At 40.4% G+C, this 26,642-nt stretch overlaps 1 protein-coding gene across 1 annotated transcript in view; it reads right to left on the reverse strand.

Moving 5' to 3' along the window:
- Nucleotides 1-5,649: 5,649 nt before the first annotated feature.
- The window catches only part of KCNK9 (potassium two pore domain channel subfamily K member 9), a 79,580-nt gene continuing 58,587 nt past the window's right edge, over nt 5,650-26,642 (reverse strand). The window contains exon 2 of the mRNA XM_042870176.1: nt 5,650-6,491. Coding sequence (XP_042726110.1) covers nt 5,650-6,491 — 842 coding nt within the window. The remainder of the gene's footprint in view (nt 6,492-26,642) is intronic.

Raw genomic sequence — 26,642 nt, forward strand, 5'->3', positions numbered from 1 at the left:
TTCACGGCAAGCACTAGTTGGAGACACAGATATATCTCAGAGTATGTAGAAAAAGTCTCTGATTGCAGTTTCAGTAAGAGATGTATAAATAGAGACTCATTCTAGTTTTGGGTGTTGCAACCAAATTGGCTAGGTTACCATACTGAAAGACTACATGACAAAAAAGTTGCCCTTGAGACTTTTATTTCTCTTCAGCTTAACAGTTCACAGCAACATAAAGACACCAACTCCAGAGGATAGTCCAGCTAGGGACAGCTCAACAGCTGTAACATCCACCTCAGGTATGCAAAACAACCCAGCATTACTCAGGCTGAATAGTGTCTTGCTTTCACTGAAGAAAGCAGTAAAAACCTGACCCACGGATCAGGAGAGTCATGAATGAGAACTCAGATATGGGTTAGGAAACAGGAGTGGTGAGCAAAAATCATCCACAAGACAATTTTTGCTCAAGCTAGTAAGGCCAAGCATAGACTATGTCTGAGCAGAGAACATCTCCCAGTCTGATTCTACCCAGATCAAAGCATGACAGTCTTCAGAATTACCTCACTGGTGTTTTTGATTGGAGACTACCCCTCCTCTTGAGAACAATGTCTTTCTTTTCTTTTCATGGTGAAAGTTTTTCTGCCACGTAGATGTTATCTATATCTTAAATAATTGCAGACTGCGTTTTGGAGAAGGCTGCCAACAGTTTTCATGGCTCTAATTCAGTCTCAGAGCTCAGATTAACTAGCGTAAGCGTCCCAAAGTGCCTTCCATCCGTAATCAATTTCTCTGTGTCCAATGTCATTATTCTATTTATTTTTATTTTGGTGCATCATTATGGTGGTTAATCCTTTTCACATGGTTTGTCTTACTGAAGTTCCCAAAATAAAGTTTGATATTAAAGACAGATGACAGGCAGGCTGCTTAGAAAGACTATTTCTTTTTCAGCTCTGTGAGTATTATGCAGTTCTAGTTGTTGACAGTAGCGGTGGCACGATTCTCGCTGCAATTTGTGCAGATTCCAGTCAATAACAGTGTCTTGTTGAAATATGCATTAAAAAGTCCATAACATTAGTGTAATGGGCACACTCCAACACATCTCTCTGGTCTGGCTTCCTCATAAAGATTTTAAATGACTGTCTTAATTGGATCCTAATATTAACAGGAATATTACATAAAGCTAAATGAGGACATAAACTCCAACTGAAAGCTACTTCCACCCAAGCCCTTGCTCTCTGGTCCGCAGAGGAGCAAGGGAAAGGAACATTTCCTTTCTCCATCCCGATTATATTGGCTGCTCTTTTTTAAGTTTTCTACAATGAATGATTCCTTTTTTTTTTTTTTTTTTTTTTTTTTCCATAACAAAAGCTTCAAACCTATCACAGAAAACAAGAAATTATCTTGCTCAAGATGAATGCACAGAAATCATGATTCTTCGATCGAAGCACTAAGAAACTGATGAGACAACCTATATTACAGTAGATTAATTTAGTCACTTCTTTTTTTTTTTCTTTTAAGCTGATGATTCTGTTCTAATGCGCTACTACAGAAGAATCCAAAAAGAAGTCTACTGCTGAATGCCACTGTACATCTTCTCCATACAATAACAACCAAGACCTATTCTGCCTCCTTTAACTAACATCCAGACACCCCATCTAGATAAGTCCCATTACAATTATCCTTGTAAAGCATATCTATATATACAAAGTTCTGGCAAAGAAGCCCTAGTTAGGTCAGTTGGGACCTTCCTTGTGTAGTGATGCAGACCAAGCAGAGTTGTGTCTGCACAGTTCTATTGTTTCCCCTTTTGTTTCCACATCGCAGCATGCTCAGACAAAGCTATTTTGGTGCTGTACTGATCAAACTAATTTTTTTTCCTTTGATAATAATATGAAATATGATAGGATAATAGGGTTGTTATGTAATCAAAGTTGACAGCAGGGAGCTAAATTTGTGTTGTTTTGATGAAGCACATTAGTGTGACATAAATAGATTAATCTGATTTATTATTATTATTTCTAATGCTTAATAATAGGGGAAATGAGACTCTGGGGAATGACAGTGCATCACAAAGTGCTATCAAAAGTCTGCGTGCTATGGAAACATAGGTTAGGTACTTTGGATATTAGAATGTCTTCTCATGACTAGACCTGCTTCTGAAGAGTGACTAGACAGCAAGAAAGGCTCTCCTGAAAGAAATAATACCTTAAGTGGAATAAAACCAACAGCGTACCAGAGAAAATATGCTGTGAAAAGCAGCACTGTGGAAGAAAGCTGATATTCACATAGGTCAGTAAGTAGTCAGAAATGGAACAGGCAAAAATCACCTTTCACTGACTGATTTTGCATGTTCTGCTGGAAAGCTGGTATTAACCCCTGACAAAAGCAACTTTTTTATAGTGCTGCCTGTTCTAGCTCCAGACAGCCCAAGTCATTATTCACACATCAGTCAAGTACCACCAAAAAAAAGAGAGAGAGAAGCATTTTCAGCATATTTTGCCTGGTTTACCGAGGCTTCACACAAGCATTCTTGTATCTGTGGCTGCTCACAAAGAAAAGTTCTGTAGGAGTTCATGTGAGTATCTGAATGCAAGGAGGCTTGCAAAGAAAATGTCCTGCCACTTCAAAATCTCATGTGCACCAGAAATACAGAATGGACAGAATCGTGAGTTCTTCAGACAGAAAGTAGAACCATATGAAAATAGTTTTAAATCCTAAGGAATGCAGACACTTTTCCCAAATGCCCTCCCACAAACTCACCGTCTGAAAAGCATCACTGTGGATATGGCCCCTTCATATCAGCACACATACATTTCGTTATCCACATCCAGAAACTGTGACTACGCTACACAAGAGCATTTAGAAAGCCACTGTGTTTTAACACAAAGACTCCAATTGGCAGACAGCCCATGACCCACTAGATAAGCTGCTCCCCTGGTTAAATACCACCTGTACTAAAATATACCCTTCATTTAACTTCGTTTATGGTTTCAGAGAAGAGAATGAGTAATAACTCAGCTGGAATATAGCTTTGAAATTCTGGAGTTCAACAAGATTTACAGGACATTTAAAATTATTTTTGTCTGCAGCAGAATTTTCTTTTTCTAAAAGGAAGAAATGAAAGGCGAAGCGATGCTTTCAAAAACTAACTGCTTTTTGACCAAACTGTTCAAAGTTTTGGTTACAAGTCCTGTTACAAACGTTTTTCTTTAATAGGCAGACAGCATTTCACCCTCCTGAAATCCGTAACTTCCCGAAGATTTCCTGCTTTTCTCAAGTGTCGTGTATACATCAGCACTTCTACATGATGTGGACATGTATATACTCTTTCTTTTCTCCTTAGCAGGAAAAGAAACCTACAATTATTTGCAGTTCTGGGATACTGTCAGCAAAGCTATCAAAGAGAATTTGACAGCACTGTGAACCCTATGGGCCACTCTTCAGAAACTAGCTTCTAGGTGGTTTTGACTGGAGTGCTTTAATACATCCTGAAGCTGCTTTTCGAGGTACTCTTGCTTCAACATTTTTGCCATCAGCACTTGCCTCAGGACATGGTGCAAGCAGCACATCATTAATGCATCCAGCATGCTCTCCTACTACACTGACAAAAGTTATTCCCATATGCTAGGCTGGAAAAGTTCATTCTCATCCATCCTCATTACAAATTCTAAGTAATCTAAATGGAGATTTTCATGCCACAGCATTTTAAAATCCCAAAGGAAGTTACACGTTGAACTTAAAGGTATGGATCCTTGCTTTTCATTTACTTGTTGAAACACAAATATCAAAATTAGGAGAACACAAATGTGTTTGATATTGTTAATAACTTAAGGTCAAGGAGAACAGAAAAAGAAGGGCATTCCTTATTTCTCCCTTTTAATGCTCTTTATAGATGCCCTTTTGAAAGGATATCAATGTCCATTAGCACACAGAGCTTAGAGCTGGGTTTTTTTGTGAAAACACACTATCTACCAAAAAAAAAAAGAAGTTAAATATAGAGGATTATTGCTTTTACACTGAAAGCACAAAATGGTAGAATCAGCAGGAAGTGCATAGTGCCAAAAAAAGATGTGCTTTGTATGACAAATTAACACAGAAGGCGATTTAAAAGATAGGATTAAATCAAAGACAATGTTGCAGGTTTATAAAATTCCCAGTCCTGCCCCCGTCAAATCAAAGATAAATCTCCCAAATCACTAAATCTTATGTAATCACTGTAAATTCCTATTGTCTTAAAAGGGAGCTGGATTAGGCCTCTAATTTGGTTTTGTAAAATCTGTTTGGTCCAGATGAGTAACCAAGCAATGGACGATCTCCAAGGAACAACTCTATCACATGGTCTCAACATCGTCTACTATAGCTTGCCAATGCAATTACTCCCAGTGGTAACCTCTAAATACTGGAGTAAAGCTGATTTTGCCCATGAGCGCTAAATGCATTTTGCCTTTCCACATAGGAAAGAAGCAATATCACATCTAATCTCACAAGTTCCCAGTGAGCCAAACACAAGATACTGTCCCTTGAATTCTTCCTGAGACCAACAAAGGCTTTCCATTATTTACAAATCAAAAGCATTTAGAGACAATCATCTTTATTTTTTATTTAAAACAAGGAATGCTCTGTCACTATTATATAAGAAAAAATATACACCCACCTATTTATACCCATCCTAATCCAAGCATTCCAAAAAATAGAATTCCTATTCATGCAGGTAATTGCTGCACAATAAAATAATAATAATAAAATAAAAATAATATTATTAATAATAATTTTTATAAATAAAATAAAAACAACAAAACACACTCCTTAGTTCCAACAGGTTTTCCAATTTACCTTAAATAATTCCATCTGCAAATTGTTGGAACAGTTTCAAACAGTGAAAGTAAATATAGTTAAATCAATAGGATTACTTGCTTTTGATTATTAATTCCATTGCTAGTTTTTTCTTGTGTTTTTATTATGCATACCAGTTTTACAAAGTGCATGCTCTATTTTACTTTTTAAATTTTGAACTGGCAAGTTAAAATGATCCATCATTTCCTGCCTTTTTGTAATGATAATACAATCTAAAATCTAGCATTAAAAAATTTACCATGATACACCTGGTATATTGACTGCTTATGGCGCATGCTTGTCTTGGCAAATAAAAAAAACAAATTGGCTCCCCTCCCCACCTCCCCATTCTGTTTGGAAGCAATCGAAAAGATAAAAGCAGGCTGGAACACAATTGCCTCAAGGGAAAAAAAATAATACCTGATGCTTTAATTTTTGTCGCATGGCACTAGTTGTGGAATTGCACGCTCACACACCCACACACACCCAACACACACACAAGCACACACGCACGCTGCAACCTGCCCATGAGGAAAATAGTTTATTAGGTCAGGAGTGCCAGTGGCACATGAAGGCTCCCAGCTGTGTGTGCAACTTTGGATTTGGTACCCACTTCACGTCACCTTGAATCCTCTGACATCCACCGAGGGGGTAATGTAAGGCATACTTTGCTGGAACAGTAGTAATCCATGCTTCATGCTCAAGAGCTGAGTCTCAGAGGAGGACTGGCTTTCTCTACTCCCTTTGGCCTCACTCCGTCTCACTCAAGGAACGGAAAAAACAAAACAACAGAGAAGGACTGGAGAAAACAAGGAAAGCAAAAGACAAATCACTTTAAATGGACTTTCGCCTTCTCATCAGCCTGTGGTTATCTGTAAAGCTGTGCAACCCAGGTGAGATGGAGCTGACAGGAGATGGGAAAAGGCTGTTTTTTAATGTGCTTGGCGAGATCTCCTCTATCTTGTAAGAGATGGAGTGAAAGTACTGGGGGTTCAGCTTCGAGCTGAACGAATTTTGGTGGGACACCACCCGGCTGGTGTACTCATGGGACCTGTAACACATGCAGGAACAAACTGACTGAAGGTCTGTTACTTCGGCCTTGTACCGTGGCCGACCATGCTGGGAGTCCTCTTGGATGTGGATAATCATGCTGTTGCGGTTCCCTGCCAGGGACGCCCGTTCCTCAGCATCCCGCCTCTCGTCCTCACTGTTCATGGTTAAGAACCTGAGAACAACCAGATTTAGAAATGCCCCAATGACTGTCAACCCCACTAGAATGTACATAAAGCTAAAAGCCACATAGAGAGGCTTCTTTTGAAGGGCCCCTTTGGTCTGCAGGGCCACATAGTCTCCAAAACCTATCGTAGTCAATGTTATAAAGCAGTAATAGTAAGCATGGAAAAAGCTCCATTCCTCGTACTGGGAAAAGGCTGCTGCTCCAATGCAGAGTGTTCCCATGCAGGAGAAGAAACCCACAGTGACCATGTTTTCCATGGAGACCTCGGTGCTCCTCATCCCACAGCACTTTTTGATGCGTTTCAAGAGGTACTTGACGAAGGTGTTCATGCGCTCGCCCAAGCTCTGGAACATGACGAGTGTCAGTGGGATCCCCAGGACCGCGTAGAACATGCAAAAGGCCTTTCCTGCGTCTGTTCCTGGGGCAGCATGTCCGTAACCTGGGAGGGGGAATGAAAACACAGGACAGTCAGCAATTAGTTGATCACTAACAGCTCCCTGTTCAGACAGGCTGCACAAATCACAGTGACTCCAATGCTGCAGGCAGGTCCAAAGCAACAGCGGCTATGAGGGCATCACCGTTACAGGATTTTCACATTTTCCTCACATGTATCCCCCAGCCACAGCGAGCAATACACATTAAAATAGAATTGTACACACAGGACTGGGAAAGATGGAAGAATCAGCAATCCACCTTACTTCTGCAGTCTTCTAAATACTGCATTTATTTGCTAAAGAAATTTCATGTCCATCCTGCATCACACACAGTACAGGAAATACTGAAAATAGGTGACCTCGACAATATTTCTGAAAGGAGTTGGTGTTGCCCTGCCCCAAAACCAGAGTACACCAATAGCATCTGAATTCTGTGTCTGCTGGAAAGGGTGAGTCAACAGCACTGTTGCCAGCAGACACAGATCAATGGAAGTCTTTTTAAAACTGTCTTCCATACAGAATAAACCTTTCTCACAGGCACCATTCTGAAAGCCATTCACTTCTGAAAACTGGAATGCCATAGGATTTTAGGGGTTTACTATCTGCTCCCCCTTCAGTTACTGAAGAATAAAGAACTTACCAGCATCTCTTAAGAGTTTTACAGCTTTTTCAAACAATCTGGGAAATATTATTTTGCCACAATGCTAAACTAATCCGGGACAGAGAATGTTCACAGCATATTTTCCAGAAAGTAAAATCACAGCTAGACCCTCATTCTAAATCCAACAAGCGTAGGATTTCAAAATGATGTCAATTTTTTCACATTACACTGCTTTACATTTCATAAGATTGCAAGTGATAGTACCGAAGCTTCCAAAATAGGATGGCTGGGAATCATGCAGACATGGTATGCAATGACCATGTGGGTACCACTATATAGATTTCCCTTAAAGACAATGAATAGAAATCCATACTTCTCAAGTGCAGTACTTCTCATCTACATCTAGATGCCTAAAACAAGTCACTAACTTATTCTCAGGATACACCTATTTCTCTACAGTGATTATAACTGAAATCGCACAACAGACTTCAGCTGAAGATTAAAATACATAAATCTAGGTATCTACATGTGTGCTAAGAGTCCAGGGTACTTTTACAGTCAACGAAGATTTAATAAAAATAGGCAGCGATGAGTTACTTAACTGCCATTCCAACACCTGTCTACTGTACATTACGCTGTAGAGACACTACTGACTGTTCCATTGACTGTATTCTCTAGGTCCCCATTAGACTGAGTAGATACCTAATGACTTCAGAAGATTCTAGGTATCTACTGCACAGGCTCAGTACCACATGGAAACACCCCAACATCAGCATCTTCATCAAAAGCACAGCTCCACCTTCAGTGACTATCACAACGTAGGTGCCTGCATTGTAGATACTGAAGATTTAAATCCACACAGAGGCATCTAGCATAACTTGAAACCCCTCAGTTACCATGATATCCATACAGGGATTGTTAAAGAAACACTTGGTATACAGCCGACAAACTTCAAAATGAAAAGCAACAACAGAACAAAGGAGATAAAATGAAAGAACCAGCAAGAACGTCCTCCAAAAAGTTACACTTACTTCCTTAGCTCAGTTGCTAGTTATTGGGAAATGCATGGGAGGTAAGAAATAATTTGCAAACAAAATATATAGATTAAAAACAGGAAACTCTTTTCAGGTGACAAAAAAATTGTTTCACCAGTTATAATGGGATAGGTAGCCTGCTCTTTGTAAAAAGCAGTTTCCAAATTACCTGTAAGGGGAAGTGTCTTCAATAGATGGATGCTGAATTTGTTCCACCTGACTGTCCCTCAATAAAGGCTATAATTGCCTCTCATTACTAAGCTTCTGAACTACAGGGGTGTTAATTAAAGCAGGGACATCTTCTCATTTTATAGTTTTAGTTACAGCTGATAAAGAGAAGGAAAGCTTCAGAAAATGTTATTTTCCAGATGGTTACAGAGATGGCAGTTGGTGGAAACAGCTTTCAGTTTGGGTTCTAAAGAAAAGGGTTGGGGTGAAAAAAGACTTCTTTTGATATCCTATATTCCTATATATTCTATTCTAATATATAGGATATCCTATATCCTATATATTGATATACTATATCCCTCTTACTAGAGATATCCACAGAGACAGATTAGAGATATTATAAAACATTAATATTGTATACTTTCACACTACTTCATTGTTGAACTTCTAAGATTTATCAGAGACTTTGTAATTAACTCAAATTTAGTACTCTTAAGAAAGGAATATACTATATCCTTGTTCCACAGATAGCAATGCACAGACACAAGCAGGCTGTAATTTCTGTCCAGTTCACATAAGTAGACAAAAATCCAGAAATCTGTATTTCTATTTCATCCCATTCCATACTCAATACTACAATATCAGATACATGCCTTTTACCATATTTTGACTACGACGTTGGAGAAAAGGAAGGACTTCAGTCATGAAGCTGGCATTAGATTTTGCAAATACTTTCATACATAGGGGATCAGAGAAAAATGCATTTCTCTAGTGTAATGCTGCTTTATGGAATAGTTACCTTAGTCACTGACTTCAGCAATCGAGAAAGAGAGAAATCCAAACACACGAAAGAAAGACTAAGCTCTCTATTTAAGAATAATATTTGAAAAGCAAGCTCCGTCAGTGCATGCTCTCTGAAATTCAGTATATCTCAAATCTAAAACAAAACACCATTGCCTTAACATCAGAGTGCCCCTACGAAAATTGAGAAGGTCAGTAATTGCAAGAGCAAGAGGGGCACAAAAACATCAAATATCTCCCTACAATGCATTGCAGCTTACTTGTGTCAGGGAAAGACAGAAGCAGAAGAAACTGCTTTGGTAGCAGATTTCAGCCTTTAAGTTCAGCATAACTTCCTCCACAAAAATGCTACTGCCCTTTGCCAAAGTGTAAAGACATGGCTCCATGTGAACTACAACGAATGCAAGAATGCAAGGCTTCAAGAGAAATATCAAGGTGAAACACAACACTGGTATTTCTTATTCTTCTGCGACTAAGGAGGAAGACCAAACAGAAGTCCTTGAATATGAGATACAGCAAATGCATCACATAATAAGCCAAGAAACTGGGATAGCAGTGAAAAATATATAGAAAAGTCACTGGGTCACTGCTCGGTTAATACTAGCTATACTCCTCGAGTACACTATCAAGTTTGCTGAGGTCCCACAATACAGAAATATGACCTCAGCAGGGAGATTCATCTACTATTCAATGAGATATCATTTGAATGATCAACAACAGCCATTAGTAGTCTCTCTTTTATAATCCCTCTCAGATGGTTTGGCTTTCAAGACAGAACTCATTTGGTTTGGCATGAAGAAGAACAGTTAAGCATGAAGAAATATAGTCTCAAAGTGTCATTCCAGTTCTGGAGGATGGAGCACCAATCCATCACAAAAACTATCTTCTCCCAGTTACGGAAGAGCTGTGCTACAAGCATCAAGCAGAACTGCAGGAAGGTGTAGGCAGGACAGACAAAGAGTCAGAGCACGGAGGCTGACACCAGATTAATACTCTGTTGATGGCTTTTCTGCCATTAATTTTTTCCAGCCCTTCTGTACTATTCGACCGTACCTCTTAAAGACCAAGTGCACCAGTATAAAAACTGTTTTCTTGCTTTCAAGAGCGTAGCTATGAAAGCCAATGGAAAATCCACTCAGCCTCCTTCAACTATATTTTCCATGGTAGCTTTCAAATGAGACACAGAATGAAACACTCCATTACAATTCACTTGTGAGGTGGATAACCCCAACTGCTTCCTTTCACTTCCTAAGGGACACTGTGCAATACAGTATGCAGAAGAACTCAGTGCTGATTCACCCACCCTGAATCCATCAGTGACCAAAAGAAGATGGACAGGGAAGAGTATAAGAACAGTGTGACTATATGCAACATTATGCCTCCGAGTATTCAAGTACCCAGTTTTCTTCAGGTGCTCATGGACTTCCAAAGCCAGATATGGTTGCACTGATTTTAGTAATGAATAATGAATTTCTCACCCATGGCTTTGGGTATTCCTCCTTCAACCTGTATAAACTTTCAGCAACTGCAGCAAGAAGGTCTGTACATCAACAAAAAAATTACCATCACTTTTCATTCTAAAATTCTCTCCCACTGTTACTTGAATCCCCACTACCACTATGGAAGAGACCAGTGACAGTCATTCTTAACCTTCTTTGTGCCACTCATGAATTTATTTACATTCTCAAGACAAGTGTCATGCCTTGGTATCTTACACTCGGGCCCTAAGCAAATATTTCTGGCACTGACAGTCTCACGTGGATAGAGCAGATTGCTTAGATCTACATCAGTGATCTTTGCACCATGCTCAGCTGCAGGGTACAGACAGGCCCAGAAGATCTGTCATGTCTTCCAACATAACTTCTCCTGAATAATACTTTACTTCTAGAGCAAACATCATCTGAATAAACAGTGCTTTTGCAGCGATGCAGACTACAAAGAACAAATGAATATACAACAAAAATAAAGAATTATTGGGAAAACTCCTGAATACTTTTAGTATGTTGTAACTACCTCTAAGACTGCACGGTGATTGCAGTGCTAGCAAACTAAACTGGGACAAGGTGTTGATTCCAGCACCAACCTGTGGCTATCCACACTGTTATATCAGCATAGATCCCATCATTCCACCACGTTTTTAACTTGGGCCAATCAGTATTGTCCAGATGTGTCTCTAGATGAGCACTGGTACCAGACCAAAATCTCAGTCATCGTTAAAGACTAAAAATGAAATGTGGCAGTGATAAGCTACTTATAGTTTATGTTCAGGAGAGTGTGTAGCTGCAGTGTGGCCAAGCCTCAACTTCACATTCAGCGTACAACAACTTTTAGATGTAATGAATCTTGAAGCAACACTGTGTTATTCATGAGGGATGTTTTTTTCACTCAGGAGTAGATTTCTCCATTCATTTATCTACACATCATTCGCCCCCATGACAGACATTTGGGCATGGTCGCCTTTGACAACAGCCTCCAGAAAGAAATGAACTACTCCATACCCATGAGTCAAACCTTCCTTACTCGTGCTGGCAGCAACTCTGGACATGAGATAGCGAAAAGAAGATAGTGGCAACATTGCTCCAATGGGCAAGTGTAATTCAGATTAAAACATCTTCCTGATGTCATATGCTCACTTTGAAGGTTCAGCTGTGCCAGGGAAACTGCCACCGAAAACAGTCTGGCTCTTGCTGGATTTGCTGCTTGTGCTTTCAATGTGGAAAAGAAACAAAACTGTCTCCACAGTACAGGATGGATTGGGGAGATAAATCATCTGATAACTGATACTCACCAGTAACTCATTTAATAGGACAAAAGCATTCTCTTGCAAGTAAATCAAGAACAAATCACTGGTTCTGCTGTATGTGGATAAAAGTTGCTGTGTTAAAAATGCCAACTTCCTAGCACGTAAGCAACTCTCCTTCTTCTTTCTTTCCAGGTCTGGGCTATCTCTAATCCTGCTACATTACCCCTTAAGCATCTGCAAGATCCCCTTTCTCTTTCATTCCCTTTTCAGTCAATATCACTGCAGAATATCACCTCCATAATCTCTCCTAACTTTGTTGGGGTTTCCCCTTCCATCCTGCCCAAAAAAAAACAGCTGTGTCAGGTCAAAGCATTGTACACAGCTCTCTACAGGCACAGGGAGCAGTTTGGGAAGATACCACAGTGTGCTGAAAAGAAATGGACATTGTGTAGTAGGAGACAGGATGTGCTAACCCAATGTGCAACGTAAGATCTGAAATCCCTTTCACCTCTCTTCTGACTGCTACCACATCCTAACTGTACAGGTAAGGCCATGCCATGCTGGAAATTACATGCACTGCTTTACATTGCATCAAGCCCTACAGAAGATCTATTCTGGATGCCCAAAGACACAGTTGGCTTCTCTTGTTTTCTTCTCCCCATGAGCACTGAAGTCTTTTCTTTCTGATGTTGGAATCAAACAATGAGAGCATTCATAAAAACCAGATTCCAAGGCAGCTTTTAATAAATAAGCATAGACCGTGCCCAGCAAGGAAATGAGAAGAAATAGTTTTGCTGCGTGATCTAATGACTGGCACATCGGGGAAAGCTGAAGCCATTCTTATAATGGGTGAGTGGCCAACCCTGACCCATGTTCTGACCCATCAGTCAGGACAGACAGAGGTCTTAGCCTCAAAAACTACCCCAGAACAACAACTTCTGCTGGTCAGCAAGCTCAGCAAATGATAGCCCACCAGGAGAGCTGAAGGGCTCATAGAAAAAGACTGATAAGACCAATAATTACCAAGTCATCCAAAGGCAGCTTCCATGCCACCCATCCTCACTGCCTCCATTTGTGTGGTCTTCAGTCACCACACATCATCTCCCACCTTACAGAATTCTTATGGAACTTGACCCTTCTGCTCTGAATCATTACTGACAGCAATTGTTTTCCACAGTTTTTCTTCCACACCTTCTTGCAGTAAAAATCAGCATGGTAAATATTTTTCATTGCCTAAATTGCTGGTAGAATTTACAGGTACTAACTGACTACGTATCATTAGAAGTCACAACCATAGGAAAACTAATATGTAAACCATACTGCCCAAGAACACAATCCTGAAGTCTTGTAGCCATGATAGAGCAAGAACCAAAACCATAAAATGGCCAAACTTCTTGGTAGTGCTTCTGCGGCACAGCTTGGAAGACAATATATTTCTTAGACTACCTTAAATTATAATGGTTCAAAGACAGTAATTTATTTGAGTGAAACGCAGTCATGTACTGTTACACTCCTTTTGGATGCATAGTACAGTATTATTACCTGTAAGAAGGTACCCTGCTGATTTATCTTGGATTCTTAGAAGATCAAAGCCAATAATGTGTCCCAATCCCAGTAAGGCTCTCAGTACGGTTACTTCCATGGGACATGCTGGAGAACAGTGTTTCTGAAGTCCTCAGACTGCTTAGACTGGATATTCCTCCTCTTTCCCTGTCTGGAGTCCACCATCAACTTGTACACAGAATAGTCTCTCCTATGCCCTGCTGGATGCCTACCTGGGACAGTGGGGATAAAAATCTGTTCAATTCATTGGGGTAGAGTAGTTGGAAGTGCTGATCATTCACTTGTGTGCCTATCAGAGCTGTGTGACCCAGCCTTGCCACCCTCCCCACAGCTGAGAGTCCTTCTTTGTTGACTCTGGGAAAGATATTCTTCCTTAACCTCAACCCACAACAGAACACAGTTCCACCCTTTTCAGAGCTCCTTCAAAATAGGAAGCACAGATTTGGCCACTTTTGCCCCCTCTCAGGCTCCCAGAATGGACAGTCTAACAAGTTTAAACCAAGACACAAGAAACTTTTGTTTTTCTAAATCATTCTGGTTTTATTCTTTTTTTTTTTTTTTTTCTTTTCTATTTTTCTTCCCAGTAGTTTTGAAGCTACTTATCCATTTCTACCACTTAAAAGAAAATGTGAACTTGATAGTAATCTGTTCTATTGGGCATGCCATCTGGCTGATCTGTGAATACACTAAATGGGCCAAAAACCCAACATATACATAGCACAGACTCAGCTGCAATGTGATAAACTCCTTTTCTGTTCATGCACATGAAAGAATCAAAAGCTGGATGTCCTACACGAAGTGATGAGAAGCAGGGGCATGGGAGAAAACTGGAGGAATAGGATATCTCCATCATTGTATAAGATTCCTTGTGATGTGATGCCCCTAAAGATGAGGATGTAGATAAGAGTTCAGGAAAACTGGGGAATTATAGTAGAGTTCACATGAAACCAAGCTTTGCTAGTTTCAGTGCTCAGGAAAAACTAAAACTTGAAAAATGTTGCTTAAAAAAAATAAAAATAGAGTTCTGTGCTTGTTTGGGCTTTGTATGCTTATTTTTCTTTTGCATGTAAAACTTTTCCTTCTTTGAGTGTGTTTAAAATTTATATTATAAATGGATTCACTAAAAAAGACCAGTAAATGAAGGAAATTGGATATTTTCAATTAATCACAATCAATCTTCCTGCTTATCAATATGCTGTAGATGCAGAAGATTTCACTATCTGAAGCCTCTTCTTGTTGAACTTGAATAGTGTCTACTTTAACTGCCTACACAAAAAATAACTGCAATCACTGTCAATTCTTTTGGATAAGAAGTCAGAGCATGTAAGGTAACTGCCACCTGGTGAACCACGCAGGAAATAGGGGATGCCAACACTTGCCAGTTCATTTTGTCCAGACATGACAACATTATCTCTACCGCAATTTCTTCTGCCTCAAAAAAGAGACTAGGAAGAGAAATGATGTTCTTCTCCAGCTCCACGAGTACATTGGCACTGATTTGGCAGTGATTTGGGCCATGTTTCTGGTATACCTTTCTCCAGCACTTTCTGAAACCAACAGACACTCTGTTCTGGATTTCCGGCTCAACAGTTCTTTGGACTGTGGCTGAGCCTGGCCACTTTTCTGAAGAAATCAACAGCAGTACACAATCTGCAGCTAGACAGACCAGGAGGAGAACAAGTGTGCATCACAGAGGCCTAGAAAGACATAGCCAGCAAGCTGGATTCTCATGATGACAAGCCAAACAAAGCTCCAACTCCAATGACAGGATGGTTGACAGTGACTCTAGTTTTATACGTCAGGAGCTTTGTGGTAAGTACCAAATGATCAGGTTCTCTGGAGCTTGCGTGTCACCAGTTGGGCATAAAACTTTTGTATCTGGACCAATGTGTTCTGTATCTCTTTGGCACTGAGATACGTGAGTGCACATAGCCTTGCAGCGTTTCTGAGTCAACGTTTTCCTGCTCAACTTGTGCTCTCTGTTTCTGATTGCTCCTGTATGCCTATTCTCCACATCTCCATTTTGTTCTTTGAAACAGTCTTGAGGATTGACCTGAGGCTCACATCACATATAGTCCCAAGACAAATCATGCCCAGAACAAGATCTCAATCTGAAGAGAATTGTAGCAACAACTAGGAAAAGACTTACCAGGTCATGTTATGCATTCCCAGGGGCCAGCATATGATTGTTCCCTACAATATGTTCTCCAGGGCTTTGTCCAGTTTTGTTTAAATGATTGAAATAACAGGGTTTCTGCTCTCTCCCTTAGGAAATTATTCCCTCATCTAAGAAATCCAGCTATTATGACTTTTTTTATACACAGCCTGTATATTTCTACACTGTCTTTTATCAGTGTTCTTCTATTGCCCTCATTCCAACACACCCCATTTCTTCACATCATTATTCACTCCTTTATGCTTCTTGGAAACAGTAACAGCTTCATCCCTTAGTCAATATTAGCTATAAGCAGTTGTTTTGGTCTTGCAGCAGGGAAGAAAACAGATCAGATTCAGGTTTTGAATGTTGCTTTACAAGCAACTCCTTATGTGGTTATTTTTACTCTATAACTTTTGAGATCCCTTCTGTTCTCCACAAACTTTCAGGAGCTTTATGCTAGAGTTATGTGCAGTGCTCATACGCAAATGGACAAGGTAGCATGATTATCAGTTCCCCGAATTTCTAAATACCCTCTTTGGGCTTGAAAGACTGGTCATCACTATGACATAATGATCTCTTCACATTCCAAACTGCACATTATTGCTGTAAGTATTATTTTTCCTCAATCTCTGCTATAAATGGCTTTCTTCAGCAATTCTAACTTTTTTCCTCAGTTGTTTTGGTTGCTCCCAGTTTATTGGCAATGATCTGGAACTCTCCAGAAGGGGAGACAGGGAAAGCACTCTCCACTTGCAGGGCTGGCAAGATGATGCAACCAGCACTCCAGGGGATTAGGAAGAAATACCTAAGGAAGAATCACAGAGGCTTGTGCCTTAACAAGAGACCAAAAATGACTATGTTTCTTCTTCCTTCATTTTGTTCTGATGACAGAAAACAGGATATAGGAAATTTCTGATCTCACTTTGTTTAGAGGGTTAGTTCTTTTCAAACTAAAAGCACACCAACTCTAAGCCTTCATGGCATTAAGCCTTTCAGGCTTGCCTGAGACCTCTCTCAAATTGACATTGCCAGGGCTTTGGAAGCGGGATCTCAGCATAAAACCCCACTAAATAAATGTTACCAAAGGCCAGCACATAGCAGAGTGGCTCAAAACATCAGGCACAAATCATTCCTGCAGTAGTAATCACCTTCCCAGTACCTGTGATGTCATTATCCGTAGCAGTCCACGCAGCTCTATTTGCAAATTAATGACATCCATAGCTGTCAGAGCTGCTGAAAGATGCAAGTGGATTTCAGTGAAGCTGTTCAGCTGTGATTTCACTCAAGCAACTGCATTTTGCCTGCACGACTCCCTCTGAGCAATGAAGAGATTCGGAAGAGCACAGACAACGTGCCATGAATTTGCTTGCTTATCTGTTTTTATCCTGTGACATGTTTATTGCAGATTGTTCCCATACCAGAGAAAAAAACTTTACAAAAATACTAATAGGCACATAATATTTTGAGCAGTCTGTCTGCTGCTAGAGAAAGCAGGGCTTCCACCATGTAAAGGGGCAACTAAAGATTCCCACTGTGCTCAGCTTTGGTCCCCACTAGATAACCATGTCAATAAATCATTTAAGAGAACTACTTTTAATAACACAGATAATATTATATGAACTCTGGTCTGGACATAATTATACAGATGCAAAAGCACTGTAGTGTGCGTCCTGGCAGTTTAGCTTGGTGGAAGCACCAATTTCTCCTCCTTCTTTGCTCTGACCCTTTGTTCGTGACCACTGTAAGGAATTAGTAAAATGGACACAAGCTTCCCTGCTTCTAGGTCTCTGCCATTACAGATTTCATATCAGTTATAGCATTTGTTGTACCCTTCTCTGAACAAGGAGCTCTCAAACACGTATTCTGAATCTGGCTGGCTGCATTTTTGGCCAAGGCTATTTTCCCCACAGACACTAATTTTCTAGCAGCTTTATTAGCTGAAACTTGACTTCAGTGAACTGACAGCCAAAGCAAGTGAAGTTGATCATAAATTCCCCCATTACATCACATCACATACAGATCGAGCAGTGATTCAATTGAATTTATAGACAGATTTCATCCAAGAGATACACGTTTGGGATTTTTTTAATGAAAAAAAGAAAAACATCTTGTTCAAATCTTTGGATTAAGCTCACTCTCACCAATGTAAGATTTCAGATTTTTTGTTTTTATTCCCAAAACAGATTTATATTTTGGAATACAAGTAAAAAGAGATGTCTAAATTTTCCTTTACAAATTTTAAGTGTATTCTCACAGTGGACTTTGAAAAATTGAAACAATTCAACCACAATACTTCTGTGAGAAAAGAAATTAAATTATTTTTGACAAAGCACTTTTTCATATCATAAAAAAAAAGTTTATGAAAATATATTTCCCAACTCAACTGTCCTATTCAGTTCTTCACTGAGCCAGTACTACCTCAGAGTTAAATTTATCTTTGCACTTTGAAGACAGAATAGCTGAGCTAAAACGTGAAGGTCAAAGTTTTGCAATATTTTTGGGTTTGTCTACAAGAAGATTTTCTGGAATCGCAGTAACACTGCTGCAGTTATACCTGTCTAACTCTCTAGGCTGGCACTTTCATAAGAAGTCACCTCACCACGCTCTTTTCTTTTTTTTTTTTTTTACTAATAGCACCATTTGTCTCAACTAAGCTAGCACATGCCAGGAGTGTACACTGCCAATACTTTTCTGCATCAAGATGAAACCAGAGCCTCTTCCCATGGCATTTTGTCCCAGCCAGCTGAAAATGTCTAAGAGCAGTCAAGCGTACTAGAAACTGGACACTGAGAGATAGTAAATCCAGAACTTGTCTTCATATACAATGAAAACCTCCTTCCTCAACAGGTGGAGCTCCAACTCAGCAAAGACGTCTGACTCCACAAACCAAGCTGTAAGGCTGCCCCTAAATTCATTGCTGTTACAGCTAAAAATTTCTCTATTCTAAAACCAAATTTGTTCGTGGATTGTTCACATAAAAAACAAAGCCCCCAGTGTGTCTTCTCTATTCACAGACTAATAGCAGATATACCCCAACAGCCTTTTTTTCCCTCTAGGATGAATAAACCAGTCCCTGCTAATCTTTGCATTATACAGTTTCATTTTCATAGCAGTTTGTGTCTTTTCAGCTTCAATACAATTTTTTGTACATCAACAACCCAAATTTAGATACAGAAGAACAGAAATCCAATGCTCCATTTGTGCAGACTTTGAATAGTATTCCATACAATTTTAGAATAGTATTTCATACCATTTTAGACATATCTTGGAGATAGAACTTGCATTTAATTTGAAATAAAGTGCTGAATCTTGAGCCTATCAGCCTTTGGATCTCAATACTAAAAATCCATGAGAACTTAATTTGTCTCACACTGATGAAAACTGAGTAATTCTTGGCGACCACGAGCTCACATCACCGTAACTCAAATGCACACAAGACTATGGTTTAACTAAAGGCAAGTGTTTGAGCTAATATGCTAGCATTAAATGGATGCTAAGAAGAAACACTGCATTAATTGCAAGTCAGTCTCTCCAGTGAACACCCTATGAAAAGAAGGATGGTCTTGAAGCTGACAGGCATGTCCCAATTAGTTATTCTAAAAGTGGCTCAGTTAAACCTCTTCCACACATTTCCAGTTCTCGGGAAATTCCTTTGCTGAGACCAGTCTAAGATCTTTCACCTCCCCTTTTATTTCTTTATTGTTTACAGACATCTACCTTTTCCATGTCAGCCCCGATAAGCACATTGAGCAGCAAGATTGCAGGAGGCAGCAGACTGAGACACCATTTAATGCACCTGACTAAGCATAATCAGAGCAATCCATCACTTCAGTTTTCTGCTCCCAGCCAAGAGGAACAGTCAAAATGAGTGGGAAGAAATGCAAAGCCACTTCCATAAACTTCTTCATACCCCACCCTTCGCCACTTCTCTTTTGCTGGGTTGCAAACAGTATGTTACTGTATTATTCTAGTACCATAACTCTTTGAGTTCCTTCTTTCATTTAATCCCTGAACTCCTCCACATAATGTATCCCAATAAATTGAACTGACAAAATACTCCACGTGATTTTTCTGAGCAGACATAGCCAACATTTGAACAACTCTTATACCTGAGAACCAGAGTGGTAGTGACTGTCAACAACCAGAATAACACAAGATGATCCCTGACTCTTCAAAATTCTCCCATATTGGAAGCAACCATCCACACTTTTCAAATGGGGATACAAGACAGCAAGAGGATCTGAACATGAAGAATACAGACCAGACCCTCAGTAAGGATCTGAGCACAGTTTTGTGAAGTCAGAGTTCATTCTCCATCTGCACATTTCCTGAAATCAATACACATAATCAATAGCTATTCTTTATTTGCTTGGTTGGTTGATGTTATATCAGATGCATTTTCAGACTTGCTACCTCACTTGTTGCTGGGTCTAATTTGCTTTGCAAAACCCGAAGCAGGTTGATGAGCTGATGCCACTGAGGCTGAAGTTGTTCCTGAGTACTGAAGACCTCCTGACTTCCTGACTGTGTTACAGGGGCAGAATTTCAAATTTAGCAATGTTTTATTTGTCTTTGCTGAGGGCCAGCTCTCAGCCTGAAAAAAACGTGTCTCCAGGGGAAGACTCCAGTAAGCATCAGCATATCTGATCGCTAACAGTTGATTCTCTTACTAGGCAACTAGGTGGAAAGCAGCCTGAAGACAATTAAGCTGTCTTTATTCAAATTAAAACAAAATCATCTATGACTGCACAGCATCTCAGATACTCCCATATTTGCTGCCCTTTTTCTTCCACTATTTTCTTTCTCCTGCTTCTCCATAACCTCTCCCTTCTTGCTGATGATATCCATTCCTCTTCTTCTCCTGCTCCACATGAATCTGTCTCACGTCGTTCTCTTTGCTTTTCTTCTACTGGTTTTCATTTGTTTTTGTACTCTTCCCCTCTGTTGCCCATGTTCCTCTCTCATTCTCATCTTCTTTATCTTCTTTTCTTGACTACACCTGCCTCCTTAGGCAATTCACAATAGTTAAGAGAACTTCACAGCCTATAACCAATCTATACAACAATTGTTCTATGACCATAATTGCCAATTATAAACCATCGGCCTTATCTTTGCAGACAGGATTAATTCTGGCATGATCCATTATAAAATTAGCCATCCTTGGCAAAGCTTCTGGCCTTTAGTTTTCATAAGAACCCAATTAAATGCCATTTGCACAGTCAAGCTAGAGCAAAGCTAAGAGGAGACAGATATCATGAAGTTATTAGATTAGGAAGTAAAACAACCACGTCTCAGTTAGTTCAAGTGTTTGAACACATTATATAGCATTTCAGAGGTAATACAGGCAAAATGAAGCTGCTCTTAGGCATATTCCTCCTTTCTTGCCTCCCTAACAAACTGTGGGGAAACTCATGTAGCAATAGCAAATGAAATGCAGAGGAATATCACTTTCAGATCCCCAGACTTTGGGTTTGCTTAGAAGGCAACATCTACCACTCCAGCAAAAAGGTTAGCTCCATGGGGACACTAGAGCCATGCACACAGCTTGCGATCTTTCCTAATTAAACACACACACACGCATCATAAGAAGAGCCGCTCTCTCACCTCAGGGCTGGACCCCCAGCTCAGATAAGTCAGCAGACTGCCCCAGAGGAGCTACTTTGATTTACATCAGCTAAAAATCCAATTCCCAAACCTCTATGCACATAGCAGAATGGTAGCGTAGCTGGTAGGAATCTGGGTTTAATGAAGCCTTGCTCACTTAGATTTTCATCATTTGAACATGAATCTGTATATATATGGATCACAACCCAAGCTTCACCTCTTCTCCAAATCAGCTTTTGATTCTCAGTGGATAGTGCTCTGGAGCTGGCATCCACAAGCTCCATCCTGCTGGAGTGATTTCATCCCTCTACCCTGCATACGATTCAATGGAAAAAAATATGCACATTTGCTAAGCATGCCCTATTTTCTCATCACACAGGTCCCCCAGATCACTGCGTTTGACATGATTTTGAAATAAGGTTTCAAACCGTAAAATAATTCAACCCAACAGTTTTTATACAACCTGCAACATGTTTTGTTCATTGTGAATTGGAAAACTTTAACATCTGCCTGGTCCCCATATCTATTCCAATGCAAAAAGACAAGCATTAGTACCACTACTAGGAAACCAAGGATCCTACTGCAGTTGTCTTTTAGAGGAAAGGAGAGACAAGATGCTGTTTTTAGAGTAAGATCTGTAGACTCCTGAAGTTTGTCAAGGCCAAAAATCCCGGCATTCAAATAATTACAGAGTGATAGCATGTCCTTTGGGAACTTGGTTCAAGCTGTGATGACCTACACAAGTTTTACATGAGATTCCTGTTCTGCACAGCTCTCCACCCACCCACAGCCAAAGGATCAAAACTCAGGGGCAGATCAGTTTAATTTATGGCTGCTTAAAAACAGATGCTGGCCCTCTATTTATCTCCATCAAGAGGAAAAAATACCCAACCTCCTCAAATGAAAAGCCCTGCAGGACTTTGCCTGCTTGAATGTGAAATGGAGATTTGACAATAAAAAAGACATTTCATTTGTCTTATTAGTGGCTGACTACTGTGGAAGGTGTTCAATCAATTAGACTGATCTCGGACTCCTGAATTATTGATAGAGAGAGCTGGATTACACTCTCAAATGCTTTTAGCTTAATTGCCCAACCCATCATTGCTTCATTTTCTTTTCTTTATGCATATAATTTTTTTCTTTTTGTTTCAGTTTTTAGCTATAGCAGGTCACCAGCTCTGATCCTGTTGTTTTGCTGTTACTGGCATTTCCAATGCAGAGAGAGAGCACTAAGGGCTTGCCTGGACAGTACTGGCATCCCCCACAAACTGAATGGGACCAAAGAAGGGAATGGCACCTTCTTGCTATAAAGAAGTGTGCAGAGTTCAGAGGTGCTCCACTTCCCCTCTCCCTTCTACTCTACATTTTACAGCTCTCAGTCCCTTTCCAGGACCTTCCCCTTCATATTCACGATCCTCTTCATTTTGTGCCCTCTTTTCTCCCCTTCCCTGACACCCAGAAATGTAGTACAGCACTCAGAAATATGGCAGCAGCTGACAGATGCCCAAATGAGCATTCTCACCCTACCTCTGGCCATACCTGTTTTCCCCTCCCCACTCACAATACCTTCCACCCTCTTCTCATTTCCTCGTCATAATTTCTCCTCTTCTACACATTTTCCTCCATTTCTCAGACTGGACACATCCACTCCCTCCTCCACTTGTAGCAATGGCAATTTGGTGTAAAAATCAGCAAGATTAAGGAACATGAGCAAAACAGTCAAACAGGGCTGACAGAAGTAACAAGTGCAGGGGCTTGGAGTAATCCAGCATGCATGCAAGCCCCAAACGGCAGTGACCTCAATTGTTTAATTCTCATTGATGTGCCAGGACATTAGCAAAGACAGATTCACTGTATTTGAGTGTGCTCCATAATTTATGGACTAAGAACATATTAAATGCCTTTACATTTGGTTCCCTGCATGTCTTTCGGAGGCAAACTTAAAGCACAGAGACAAGTGCAAATGGATTTATAAGGACATGGGAATTATTTCACAGCAAGAGAGGAAAGAGAGAAAGAAAAAGAGCAGAGTGAAATGGGAAAAGATAGGGAAAAAATGTTGAAATGGGCAGAGAGAAGAGGTGTAAATAGAACACATGAAGAAACAGAGGTAGAGAAAGTGAGAAAGAAAAGACAAGGAAAAGTTTGTGGAAAATGATGGATACGCACTGTTTGGAAGGACTAGAACTGCTGGTGCTGGATTTGAAGTAAGTCATTTCTCTGTTAACAGCAACATGACATGATCAACATTCTGAAAAGAGCACAGTACTGGGGGACATCATCGGAGGAGAAATAAAAGCAACTGCAGTAGAGCTGCAGTTGAATAACACGATCACTTGTAAGGATTTTTTAAAATCTCATGGTTATAATAGGATACATCTGAATACAACTTACTTTCTGAGAAGCTGTCGCGGATCTATGCTGTTGGATCTGTACAAGATAAGAAATCTCCGGGAAATTATTAGAAAGATACATAATGCTGGGAAATGTGTCATTTGGCAATTTTCTAGACTGCAAGTGGAGAATTATTGTAGATAGCAATGCTTAGGCTCTGTCTTGCCTGAAAGAAAAGGAAACAGATTTTTCCCCCCTGAAATAGTATCAGTTTGCAAGATGCAATTCTATTTTTGACTTGGTTGAGATGAACAGTGAGGACACTATGGAAAAGTGCTTGATCAAGTATTGACCAGTTCTATTTAAATTACAGGGAAGGATAAGTAAGAGCAGGTACCCAATCCTTAATGAAAATATAAAGGGATTAGGGAGTGAGTCAATTGGTACAAACAGAGCAAGGATGATGAAAAGAGGACATGAAGTTTCTCCATGACAAGTGCACAAATACTAGGACTAGATTACAATAATTACTTATTGCAATAAATCTTGCCATGTATCGCATGATTGCAGTACTTGTTGCAAGAGAATAACTGACAGAGGCATTTAAATAGAATGGGAAAATGACAAATCAACAAATACATATCTGCTAAATTGCTATATGAAGGAATGAGAACTGTCTAACACTGAAGGAAATAGAGAAGGGGTTTGGGATGTGTAAGGAAGTAAGGCACCTAGAGCAAAAGGAAAGAGCTCTGGTTTTCAGCAAAAAGGAGATTACTTGATACCCAGACAAAACAGAGATTGGTAACTGGGGTAGAGAACAGGTAACAACTCTTGAACAGCTCCCCAGTGCCTCAAATGTAGGAACTGAATAACCTCATATCAGAATTCTCATTTAAAAAAAAAAAAAAAAAAAAAAAAGAAACTGCAGGCATTTCCTTATTGCATTCCAGCGAGATAATTAGCATGCTCCACATGCAGAATCCCTAATGAAAATGAGCAATGCTAACGGATTAAATAAGAAATGCCAACATTTTGTGTGGAAAGGAAGATAACTGGCCCAGAAAGTGCTAATGGATGTGTTTTGTGGTTAAAGAGATGCCTCTGTATGGAAGCTTATGAGCAAGACAAGACTTCAGCATGACAATGGATAAGCAAACAAACGTCAGAGGAAGGAGAAGATGACGCAGGGGCAGCTATCCATGGATCACAGCAGGCTGCAGGCACAGGGCTGGATTCTGGTGGATTCTGAAGCTGAAGCTGAGCTGGAGAGAGGTCCCATCCCTGCAGGAACACATGGAGCTCCTTCAGGTAGGGCTCCTCTTAGCTAATATGTTCATTTCTTGGATAGAAGTGGGATACCAGCGATGAGAGATGACAGTGAATCACAAACACACCCACAGCCAAAGAGGAGTCTGTGGCTCATACCACCAAAAACTACAGCGAGCACTGGGAAGGTTGTCTCCAGATACCCCTGACAATATAAGAGGCAAGACCTTCCTGCTGCAAGACACAGCCTGAAGACTAACAAAGAGCTGAATGAAAGGAAAATCATAGAATCATAGACCATCCTGAGTTGGAAGGGACCCACAAGGACTGTCAAGGCTTCACGTAGGACCAAACAAAATTCAAACCACTGTCCAAACACTCCTTGAACTCCAGCAGCTCGGGGCCGTGCCCAACTGCCCTGTGCAGCCGTTCCATGCCCACTGCCCTCTGGTGCAGACCCTTTCCCTAACCCCCAGCTTCCCCTCCCCTGACGCAGCTCCATGCCGTTCCCTCAGCCCTGTCGCTGTCACACAGAGCAGAGCTCAGCGCTGCCCTCCTCTGTGAGGAGCTGCAGCCGCCATCAGGCCTTCCCTCAGCTCCTCTGCTCTGGGCTGAGCAAACCAAGGGACCACAACCATTCCTTACAAGTCTTGCCCAGAACCCATAGACCCCTTTATCCAGGGTTTCTCTCCCGGCTTTCATCCCCTAGTCTGTAAATGATACGCTATAAACATTTTAATCTCTGAGTGCATTCCAGTGAACAGGCAGACATAGCAGCATGTCCCAGTCCTGCCCTAGATCTCAAAGGAGATCCAGAGCTGTCCTTCAACAGGTCAGAGCCAGCAGAGACAAACTGTACGAAAATGAGAGATTTTTTGCTTACTCCAAGGCATCCCAGAGAGTGATTTCATTCACAATAAATCTCTTTTCATAACAGCAGCCATAACAAGAAGCTGGGCTGTTCTTCCTCCATGCATTTAATTCTACTGATTGCATTTATTCCCAGTTTAAGGTGCTTAAGTGCAGAATTGGGTCCAAATTTCCTTTGTTACTACTTCATGGTGTTCTCCTCTTTAAATTTTTCACTGCCTGTGTTTGCCACAGTGCAATATTCTGATAGATTCGGTCTTGGAGTTTCCTTGGCCATTGGCATAGTCTAGCTGATGAGACGCTCTCCTATTCGCAAGAAAGAGGTGGCACATAGAGCTGGAGATGCTGAAGACATGGGACCTGGATGGTCCCAGTACAAGATTCTTCCTACATACAGCCACAGGTCCACCCTGTGACAGCACCATGAGATCTGGGTTGGCCTCAGTCCTTCATGGCTCCCTTCCAGCTGCAGGCTTGGCGCGATGGTGGTGCATGCCCAGATCTCAGATCTCAGGGTATTCCCAAGTCTATACCCAGGACATAGCTGGAGATCTTAGAGATGTCAATCAAACTGCAAGACTCAGGGCACAGAACAATATTTGTGGTCTATATCTAAGATGCTCAGACACCAAGTCAGTGGAGGCACAGCTGTATGTGAGATTAAAGCCTTTGAAAATGACTTCAGCATAGTATATTATAGTCTCCTTTTATATTAAATTAAAAAAAAAACAAAACAAAACAAAATATGAGTAAATACCTGCAAGTCTGGATAAAAAAATAAACTTTTTTCTTTTTTTTTAATTCTCATTTAAAGAAAACTGACCACTTTTCCAGAGCATCCCATAGAAGTGAATAGTATTCCCTTTTTACTAGTTTGGGATTGAAGCATTATTAAAACATACAAACTCATGCAAAAACATCTTTTTCACCTTTTGTGGACAAAGTGCAACCTGTTTTTTTCTACTTTGCCAGTGGCAGATTCTCCAGCAACTAACAAAACCAGTTGTAATG

The sequence above is a fragment of the Lagopus leucura genome, unplaced genomic scaffold (genome assembly GCF_019238085.1).
Source record: "Lagopus leucura isolate 7727_CA_CO unplaced genomic scaffold, USGS_WTPT01 Super-Scaffold_100002, whole genome shotgun sequence".
In the NCBI taxonomy this organism is placed as follows: Eukaryota; Metazoa; Chordata; class Aves; order Galliformes; family Phasianidae; genus Lagopus; species Lagopus leucura.